This window comes from Dicentrarchus labrax, unplaced genomic scaffold (genome assembly GCF_905237075.1).
Source record: "Dicentrarchus labrax unplaced genomic scaffold, dlabrax2021, whole genome shotgun sequence".
Taxonomy (NCBI): Eukaryota; Metazoa; Chordata; class Actinopteri; family Moronidae; genus Dicentrarchus; species Dicentrarchus labrax.
Genome location: NW_026136717.1, coordinates 8924192 through 8935326, shown reverse-complemented (window position 1 = coordinate 8935326; position 11135 = coordinate 8924192). Strand labels below are relative to the sequence as shown.

Below are 11135 nucleotides of genomic sequence, written 5' to 3'. Positions count from 1 at the left end.
TGCTCCACGCATTTGAAAACAGCAATCAACCTTGATAATCCACAGCAGATGAAGGGGAGGGCACAGGGAGAATTTGGACAGTGCAGTATAGAAATATAGATTAGTCATCAGTGAGTGGGGCTTTAGTAGGAGTCTATTTTTGTGCCTGGGGGCACTACCAGCTCTGCTTCCTAATGACTGAGATTGCAGAGCAGCAGGAATGAGACAGAATATATAAGAAACTGCGTAAACATGGAGATTTGTGTGATCAAGGATTAATTCCACCGGTAAAGTTCTAACTGAAATCCAAATTTATCTTACAAGATCTTACAGTAAAATACAGCTAAGTCTCTTGAATAGTTAATTTTACATACATCGCAGGTTCTTACTGAGAGGTGAACACTTCCTTTGCTAAACACAGGAGTGATCGATGTTTGCACTTCATTGATTATCTGTTCCTTGCGATCCGTTCCAGAGCCTGAAAGTCGATGAGCTAGTTCAATACACTGGACTTAATGGCTCAACAGCATTTGTATCACATTACAACATACTGCAGGAGACATGGCCCAACATATTACATTATAAAGCTATATGACTTCATATATCAGTGAGTGGAAGATCCTGTTCCCACAACAGAATTCTAGTCTTGTTTTCAAAGTGAGAGACTCTCTAATTTACTGAATATTTCATCCAATAACAGCACTGTGGAGGCTTTAGATGGCTTTAGTTAAGAAAAATGACACACATCAAGTAAAGGCCACTGTAAATAGCTACATAATCTATTTTGAGTCCAAATCCATAATAAAGTAAAGCATTTTCAAAACATACAGACAACAATGAGATGGTCTTTGCAGATGCTTTGGTCTAATTTTAGATCAGTGGTGAACAACCATATGCTCCCGAGAGGCATTTGTATGCAGCCTGTGTCCTTACATTATCTACTAATTAGCACGCCTTCACAGAGGAGGGAATTAATCAGTGACTTCAGCTTGTATCATTTTTGTTTGTAATGAACACCTGCACACAGTTTCATCATTAGCGGTTGCCGCAGCGTTCAAGTCAATGTCTGAATTGATAATCCATCAGCAAGTGCCATTCAAAACGCACACAGTCCAAAATCAGGTGAGAAATAAGTGCAGGCAGGAGAGGACTCAAACTACGCAGAAATCTTTCTCTCTCTCTCTCTTTGCCTGTAAAATGTTCGTATTTCAGTCACTCGCCAGTAGTGTCCTCCTGGCACAAAGGAAGTACTGGGGAACTGCTTTTCGCCACACTTCCCTCTTTCTTTAAGGTCTTCAGGCACTTGTCAAGCCTTTTAATGCAGAGTGTCACATCTTCACGAGTGATACCCACAGCTGAGGCAGCATTGAGGTAAGGACAGGGGTACGTCTCAGAGTGCGACATAAAGCCGCGGAACGTGTGTCCGCTTATGGTCTGCTCCTTGCCCAGCGGTATTACCCTAAAAACATGGATGAAAAACAAGGATAATGTAGAGCTGTGATGATCATTTAACAACTTTTATTTAAACAAAATAATTTGACTTATACAGAATGGAAAATAATTTGTACTGAAGGCAGCAGCCTATTCATCCAGTTAAAACTTTTTGCATTATTTACTTCATGTAACATTGGAAAACTAAGCATGAGCAAACAAACTCTACTTTAATAAGAAATGTTCAATTGTATTGTTTTCAATAGTAAGAACACCACAGCCCACAACTCTGTGCCTCTGCAACTGTCTACTCACAGTTGTGGAAAACTTTAAAGTGGTGCTTACACAAATTTTATACACAAAATGTGACTGTATATTTCACTGTTAATACTGTGTTCAATTTATAAAATGAAACCGGCAGATTGATATATGATCAACTTTTAAGTATAATATGAGGAACATGTTAGGAAACATTTACACATCTGGCAGACACAGAGCATCAATTATCTGAAGTTGTTTTCCACCTGACGAATGCTGTTTTGGTCTCCACTGTACCCTGAGGGAAATAGCTGCCTCTTTAAGATGCTAAATGCTCCAATATGTTCTGGATAATCCAGCTAGTTGCTAACTTTGTCTCGGCAGGTAGTGTACAGTGGGTTTTTAGAGCTTTTTTTGTGCTAAAAACAGCTGCCTGCTGTAGCTGTTGAAAAAGACACTGTGACAGCAGTGATAGTGGACAATGTGCGTGAAACACGCTACAAAGCTCAGTAGAAGTGAGGGGAAAGTGCCATGTTTGGTGGAAATTTGTCACCACGAGCGACCTTGCCTACAAGTGGCCATGTGATCCATTTTTAATACTGATTATTGCAACTTTAAAGGGGAAGTTTCCTCTGGCAGATAGCATATCACAGTTCTGTTTAAGACTTCAAAAACATACACTTATTGCATAATTTCAGTTCCAAGATCTTTAGAAGAAAGGTTTACAAAGGCTTGTCAGTCAGCTGCTGCGAGTTGTTTTCTTTGCTAAATTAAAAGCTCCATTCAGAAAAGGAAATTCCTTTACAAAGTTGAATGCTTTGTTAAAAAGAAAAAGCAGAAATGAGAGAGATGAGGCAGCACTGCATTATCAACAAAATACAACCTCTTGTGTTTTCAGGAGATGGAAATTTTAAGTGAGAAACTGCTAAACCTTTGAACTGTAGTTGGTTTCAAAGTGTCAAACTCTGCAATACTGTAAGCAATACGTATGCCTCCGAAAAACTGGCGGGGGTTTCAGCGCTGTCAGCACTGTTTAGACTCACTTTAATGTGAAATCAATTACTGGCTAGCTATTAGGACTGTGTGTATGAGAGACCATTATGGCAGAGAAATGCATTGTTCTAAGATGTAGATCTCTATTAATCTCTTTTGGTGTTTAGAGAGAATAGCTCATTGCAGCTCCCTCGCACTGGATTCACGGCCTGCACTGAAAATACTTCATTTATTAAACATGTATCGTATACTGCTATAAATTATAAAGGTGAATGTGTGTCATTGGAGCATAAACCTTCGCAGTCAATGCATCTCAGCATGCTACTGACATACAAGGATAAAACATTTAAAAGTGAGCTCTGAACTCTGACCATGGAAATAATGGTCACTTGAAAAAAAATTGAGAGGAAAGAAGCTTTTGAATGCAATTGAGCCATTAGTGCATTAAAATAGGAAAAACACAAAACAAGCGTGACAGAATGGCCCAAATAAATCATTCATCGGGGATATTTAAAATATTTAGATGGGCGCCCATGCTTGATCAAAAAGTACTGAAGGGAAAAATGGAAAAAAACAGAAGCAGGCCCTGACTTGAAATTCAGGATTTTGGCAGCCATGAGTGACTGAGGCAGAAGGCAACAATGAAGAATTGACAAATCCTGCTCCCTTCCGCTAAGAAACACTGCCAGTGGGAGCAAGGACATGCCTGTCAAAGCTGCGTCACAGTAAGTGCCTGCTGTAGAGACATCGCTCTGTGGATCGTAATGGAAACATCCTATTAAATTAGAAGGCGGCCCCCTGGCAGGATGGGCAGTCTAATCATGTGAAGTAGTTTCCACCATATTCAGCAGATCCATCTGCCTGATTGCTGATCTCCACTGGCCATTTTGTTTGGCAACACAGAGCTCATCCCCTCATTTTTGAGGACACGGCCAAACCCCATTTTAGACTTTTGTGACTCCCCAACACACAGTCACACACCTCCACACCCTCTCTCCCCATGTTTCTAATTACAAGCCAGAATGTGGCCCCTCCCTTTTAAAGTTTTCATACCTGGCTCCTGACACTTGCCGGGTGAACAACATGGAGCCCAGGTGAGTCACTGCCTTGTCGCCCTCGGCCTGGAAACCATTCAGAGACATGGCTGGAGGAGAAAAGGGCCACACCAAAAACACATTATATTATATATAATATCAAATAAATAATACAAATTAAATAAATATTAAGATTAAAGAAATGTAGTGTTCACCAGTAAACAAAATAAACCAAAATACATGGATAAAATAGTCTGCAGCCAGTGCGTGGAGCTCACCCAGTGAAATGGGGTTATGTGGGGTGTGAAGCAATCTCTCCCCGTGTGCAGAGGCCAGATTCTTCAGCTCCTGAGCCAAGAACGAATAAATCTCCTGCAGGACATGCAGACACAGAGAGGAGGTATGGAGAGACAGACCTACTGGAGAGCAGGGGCCATGCGAAAGAACTATAAATAGTAACACAATGCTCCTTTCACACAGTCTTATTTTAGCAGCGGCGGCCTTGGTTGTATTGCTAATCAAGCAAATCTATCGGCAAGCAGGCCAGGCCGGTCCCCGTCCAAACCCCTCCCCCTCTTCCCCTCATTACTCTTTCCCCTGCCTGCCTGCCTGGCTGTGTGTGTTTCCCTCCAAGCTTCGGCGCAAGCGATGTGTGTCTCCATCTCTAGCAAGGATCTTTACACACATTGCACATCCACCTCTGGGATCAATTAGAGAGGCAGGAGAGACAGAAGCGCATGTTTTTATCCTGAGATTCTCACATCCACATGTTTAAAATATGCTGACAAAGTGTGTTTAGTTCAGAGTCTCAACTCAAAGCAGTGTGTGGAAGACTGAATGAGGGGCAATGGAGTTCTGGACACAGATGTTTTGAGCCCCGGCCAGGTGGAAAAGCTGCACAACAACAAATCGCAGTGCTTTTTGTTTGTTGCTGGCTACTGGGGCCCGATTCCCTAGTGAAGCATTGCACATTAAAGGATCTGCTCTCTGCAACTGTGAGTGAGAGTGTGTGTGAGCGTCCTCTGCTGACTCATACTTTCCTAATTTGCAAGAATCAAGAAGGAAAATATTTTCTCTGTCATGAGTCAAACACAAACAGCCTTTCAATGATGTCAAGTGTCTCTAAGTGTCCCTTGTTCTCTAATAACAATGGATGACTTTATCTTGGAGGGGCGCAAGTGGTGGAGAGAGTGGATGGCTACGACTCTGCAGACAATAAGGGTGTGTATGTGTGTGATGACTAAACCCTATCCTTACCCAAAAAGAAAGAAAAACACACAAAAAAAACATCTGCTATTCTTTCCAATATCTAGACATTTTATAAAATGGTTACACGAGGCTGTAAATGAATCCAAACAGATGAAATGTCTGAATTATTTACAGCTTTTGACCCTGGGGGATGGGAGGAATTCACTCAGTTGTGCAGACAATATGGAAAACTGGTCCTGTACATTAATTATGCATAGTGTGGACCAAGAGAAATCAATAAGTCTTGATGGCGTCGGGTCACGCGAGAGGCCAGAGGAATTTCCTAGATGTATATTTCTGCTACGGAGTCAGTTTTATGCTAATGGGATTTGGGTATTGAATGCCATCCAGTAAGAGTGTCATTTTTAACTTTAGGGTCTAATTTGTGACGACGCAAGGATTTTACTAATAGGGCATGTAAGAAGATTAAATGTAGTCTATTCAAGGTCCTTTCTGGGAAATTTGCAGCTTTGGAAGGTTTTAAGAAGAATCACTTGTTTCCGAATCTTCCTGAGCATCATCAGAAACAGATATAGTCCAGCACATATACAGTACATTTATGGAACAGCACTTCTGAGGTGTGAAAATGCTGCAGTGCCTACCATTTGAAGAGGGGGGGATGCTGCATTGTGAGCAACTGTGCTTTAAAGCAGCGAGCCACCAGGGGATGTTTTCTCAAACTTTAGGATCAATTTTATCTTGCTGGAGCACACTCCTCCCTCTACAAAGCTCATTCCTTGCTCGAGCCTCTTCCCTCAGTCAGAGCGCAGGTGAGCGCGGAGCTGTACACGCACAGCCGTAACATGTGATCCACTGCAATTCAATACAACTTATGTAAGCTGTGGGGGTTTTTTTTCGTCTTCTGGGGAAAGATGTTGACACAGCATGCACAGAAACATTCAGACTGACATTGCCGCAGTGTTTTTTAGGCTCATAAGGTGGTGCGTGCGCTTACCTTTCTTTCTGACAGGAGCTTCTTGTAGCCGCTGGCTCCCAGAGTGAGAAGGGTAATGAGGACATCAAGGGAAGGTGAGGCCGATGCTCGACCTGGACAAAGAAGGCCAAGAGGTGACTTTGCTAAGCAGCTACAGAAAGAAAGTCTGCTGTGTACAAACCTAATTATCAGTGGCTGTAAAGATGGGGTCTATGGCAGACCAGGTATCAGTTTTCTCTAGCTGATACCTGGTCTGGAACTAGCCTGACCAAACAGAAAAACTGAAACCGTATAGCTGAGGATGAGAGCTAAGGGTATGGACTCTCAAAACTGGATGAAATGAGTTTCAAACAATAAGTTTCAAAACCTGGCATTGAATGAAGATTCTTAGTTTTGTTTACCTATTCATTGATCAGACAGTTCATGATTTAAAGTGTAAATCTGAAGGAATACTATATTTCCTATATTGAGGTCCATTGTTGTCCAAAAACATTAAAAATCATTGAGCCTGACTGTGTTCCTGAATTAAGATGAACAAAGGCACAGTCCCCCATACATTGCCCTGATGCTGGAAATACTTACAAGCTCCACAGAAAATGCTTCTGTTTGAGCAACATTTGCTAAAAAGTACTGATGACTTGTTCTTTGGAAAACACTGAGCCTTCTTTCTTTTTTGCACCTTTAGTAGGAATAATGGGCTTGGTGGAGGTTGAGAAATTATACAGTGTTAAAAAATTGACTTATGCATTGTTGGTTTTGGTCTTTACATTGGATTTGTTGTCAATAAGAAACTTTATCTTACACAAGCACATATAAAATATTAGAAAAAACCTAATAATTCTTCTTGTATCGACACCAGAACCCATGTATCATGTTGGCACTGGTAAGATTCAATCAATACCCATCCCTAATAAAGGCTACTCTTACGCAATATCACTGAAATTCAGTTGTCCTGAACTTTACTAAGAGGCACTGAAAACAAACTCAGTGTTAAATGAAAATAAACAGCAATGAAGAAAATCTAAAAAAGAAGACTAAAGGGTAACAAGAACTATGGCAGGATTGTTCATCTTTTTAAATAATTAATAGTTATTAACTGACTTCATTGATCCTGTAATTACTGGGTTCATATTTTCAAATATTGTAACGGTTGTAGATAGAGATTTTAAGGTAGGTAGAGATATAGAGAATTTATTTTATCAAATTAAGTTTTTAAAAATATAACAAAAAAAGGTGTGTGGAGCCAAGTAAAGATTTACATTAATCCATCAGGAGATACAGGACAGAGATACATACTAATGCACATATTAAACTGTATGAAAATGCATGTACATAAATACACATCCACTTATCTACTATTCTATCAATTACCTCCATGATTTCACTTTACATTGCTCAGCCATAGTGCTGGTAATACTCACCAGGGTACATCTTGCTTATCTCCTGTATGAAGGACTCATCAAAACCTGCGATTATGGCGCCACCTACTGGAACCATAAAGTTCTTGTCCAAGCTCTGTACAAAGGCATCAATTCTCCCAACACGCGCCCCCTGAAAAACAGCCCAAGGAAAACGTAAACAACAATCTGTCACAAATGAGCCATATAATGACAGACAGACACGTAAACATTAACAACACAAATGTATTGAGAGGTGAGCTCCAATGAGCGATACCTACCTGTTGTATTAGGTGCATGCATTTGGATGACTGTACTCCGTATGCATTGTTAACTATGTGGGGAATGTTATATTTGGCACACACAGCGGCCAGCTCCTCGAGCCTACAAGGCAGTAATAATTCATGATAAACTTTATGCTATCCTTACAGGTATTTATGAATCAACTACTGTAGCATCTGGAAAAGTCTAAAGGGGGTAAATAAAAAACGTATTTTACCTGTCAGGGACCCGTGGCGCAAAGCAGGACGTTGTTGAATGAACACACAGGATGTTTTCGGCTCCAAGCTCCTCAATCTTGCGCTCAACTGCTTCTAAGTCTGTCCGCAACTCATCGCCCTCAAGGACGTTCTCCACCACCACCGGTTCAAAGCCTGATAAAACAGACAGGTGTGAGCAAGAGACAGCGAGAGCCCTTGGGTGCAATTGTCTGTGTTTCTATTCAACAAAGACACACTTATTATTATTTCACAACTTTGGAGAATCTAAACAATTTCTGACTGAAAATCCGAATCGAATCTGCTGCCATATTTCTAACCCCCGTCTGTGAGCAGGATGTAAGGGTGACAGGACGTCAGATATTGATGTCATTATCACCTGCTGTGATCATGGCTTTGAAACAGGACTTCTGGTCAATGCGAGGCCAAATGATGTAGCGAGCCTTGGGTCTCCGATGACGAAGGGTCAGAAAGCACAGAGTCAAGCTCATTCCTGTCGCCATGGGAACTACAAAGCAGCTCGCCACACTCCGGACACCTGTTAAATAACAGAAGAAACAAAGCACGCTTTACTGTATATTTTTTTTCTATGTACACCTACGTACAAGAAACCCCACGCAAATGGATATCATGGACTTAATCTGAATGATAACACATACATACCTGAGAGCTTTAAGATGTCCAACACAACTGAATTGGTCAGCTTGTTAAGCAGACTGGATCCTGCAGCTTTGGGCTGAATAGCAGCAATGTCACCTGACCGACCTATGCCATGGATCAACCTACATAGAACAGGTGAGGTTCAGCTGGGTTGAAATGTTTAACAACTCTCTAAAGTTTGTCAAGCATCCTAATCTATATTTCACTAGTCACCAATGATTTGTATGGCTAGAACTCCTGAATATACAGACACACCAGTATGGGCAAGTTCATCATACACAGATCAATCAGTTTCAGTGTTTATGTGAGCTGAAGAAGCAAGTAAAAGGACCTTGATTTAAGATTTTGATTTGGTCAAACGTCTGTTTCCAAGCTCAACTCTCATGCTCAAACACTCCTTTCAATCCTTTCATAACAAAATTTATTGGATCCATATTTAAAATGTTTCTTTTAACTCACAAATCCAGTATTGATCGGGCTCCACTGTCATGCAGAGTGACTCCATTCAAACATTATAAAGTTCATGTTAAACTTTAACCTGTAATGTCGTCTTGCGACAAGGCTGGATGCCACCCGGCCTTCCCTCTCCCCCACGCCACAGTTGCCGAGGAAGTTATTGCTGTCCATCACAGCCAGCTCATTCAGGAAGAGCTCTATGGTGCTCTCGCTCCATCCCTCCTCTGGACACTTGCCCTGTAGGGTACACAACGTGATGAGTGGATGAATCTGCAGTGACCTCGAGGAGACATGAGGGCAGCTGTAGACTTTTACCTGCTCCAGTAAGTGTCTGATGAGCTGTTCGTGGCCACGACGCGCCTGGCTCCCCTGCCGAATGTAGGAGGGTGACACTATCTTCTCACTCAGGCTGAAGTTTTCACTGTTCATCTCTGCCAAACAAACAGCCCCATGTTAACATTAGCTAGCTGTTAACTCTAAGGCACATATGGGAATGTTTAAAAAGAAAATACTTTTCGTGTTTATATCCTGTGCACTTATTTTCAGTTCAGAAGTCTGTAACTATAGAAAATATCTACGTTAAAACTATCATAATAAACAGTTTACCTGTCTCTCCACTTTTCAGTACAACCTTATTTCAGCTTATAACAGATACATAAGTATTAGAATATGCTGGCCAAGACACTGCAATAGAAAATTAGCAAAACAAGAAAAAAGGAAACCAGAGCTTCAACAAGGATATTTTTCAACTGTAAAATGGCCCATTTAGTGCATAATTATTGAATATATTTAAGGGACCATCGTAAGAATGTTAATTCGTTTATGTAAAAATATAATTAATCAGCCAATATTGTTATTAACAGACTGATTAACTGCTAAATATACATTTTTAATCATAGCATCATGAGCCTAAAAAAATCCAGTATCCATCATTTTAGTGAGTCAGAATGTGTTTATTGTGGTCACAGAAAACCACACTGACCAATTTATTAGCTTTTTAATAAAGGGGAAATAGATCACCAAAGATAAAGATCACTTTACTCATCTTGATGATTTCTACTTAAGCTATAAAATGTCTTTCAGCTCTATATTAACTTTGTTTTAATCCGTCATTAAAGGTTACACCGGTTTGGGCTTGGAGACTACATTTATTTTGATTGTTTTTTAATAAAAAGTCTGTTTGGGACTGAAGATATGGGTGTTTACTGGAAAGGGAGGCTTTTGGTTGCATTATGGGAAATGTAGGACAGCGTGCTTTTGGAGTTTGACCCATAGCAGGAACTCGTCAGGATAATAAACTGCTGGAGTAGTAGTATGAACACTGTGCAAACCTCTCAGGATAGTGAGAGGGATAGTGTCACACAGAATCAGATGTGTTACTGAAGCAGCAGCAGGGGTGTGGGAGATAGAAAATCTACAGCTACAACCACATATTGTCTTATTAAATATTTGTAACCTTTTACTGTGTGACCTCTATCTCTAATGTTCTATGTGGTGGTCAGGATACTGCAGTAAAAGACTCTCACTGAGATTGATAAAAACATAACCTGCCATGCTGGTGTTCATGTCTGTTGTCTTACTTTAAGTTAGCGGAGGTACAAGAGAGAAGCAGAGAAACAAAACGTCGTTACTCCTTATCCGCCACAGAAGCTATGACACACGTTGCTTCAATAAGTTAGCATGCTCGCAGGCTGATGAACTGTTACCTCTTGTTGTTTACCTTGGCAGCGCGGCTGCTAGCCGCTCTGCTAAGCTAAGCTAATGTTTTCACGCGAGGAACGAGACCTCTTACTGCTCCGGTAAATGATATCTCCTTACCGCACAGCTCTCCTGCCACACTCCGCCTGTTGGAAACCGTTAAACCGCCTCCTAACTATCAGCAAAGGCATGAAAACACACAGCAGGAGCAGCAGGAGGAGGAGGAGGAGGAGGAGGAGGAGGAGGAGGAGGAAGCAGCATGGAAGCAGAGGAGCAGCGAACACGCTTCGTCACGAGGTCACATGACCCAGCCGAGCTGATCATGTGACCAACACTTCTATGTCCACGTTAACCTTCATAGTCTGTTGGGTTTGTTTATAATTCACCATGGAGTTGACAGTTTTATGATAAATGTTATCTTTAAAATTTTTAGATTCTATTTTAATTTCATTTTTTTAATGTAAATTATCATTATAATGCTGCAACAAAATAAACCTTTATTTAAAATTGTTAAGCTGACACAGTATTTGTAAAATTTCAACAGTAGCTA

General features: G+C 40.9%; 1 protein-coding gene across 2 annotated transcripts; it reads right to left on the bottom strand.

The window, feature by feature from the left end:
- Window positions 1–267: 267 nt before the first annotated feature.
- Window positions 268–10869, bottom strand: sepsecs (Sep (O-phosphoserine) tRNA:Sec (selenocysteine) tRNA synthase). Of its 2 annotated transcripts, none has more exons than XM_051428497.1 (12): window positions 10706–10869; window positions 9203–9318; window positions 8970–9124; window positions 8435–8553; window positions 8151–8309; window positions 7774–7927; window positions 7556–7658; window positions 7299–7428; window positions 5899–5990; window positions 3974–4067; window positions 3715–3805; window positions 268–1438 (listed from the first exon to the last, which is right to left on the bottom strand). In XM_051428497.1, exons 2-12 carry the CDS (start codon window positions 9314–9316, stop codon window positions 1192–1194), a joined length of 1458 nt encoding a protein of 485 aa, XP_051284457.1. In that variant the 5' UTR covers window positions 9317–9318; window positions 10706–10869; the 3' UTR covers window positions 268–1191. The 2 variants fall into 2 exon arrangements, with proteins under 2 accessions (XP_051284457.1, XP_051284458.1); XM_051428498.1 differs by lacking the exon at window positions 10706–10869 and adding an exon at window positions 10468–10638.
- Between the last annotated feature and the right edge of the window lie 266 nt (window positions 10870–11135).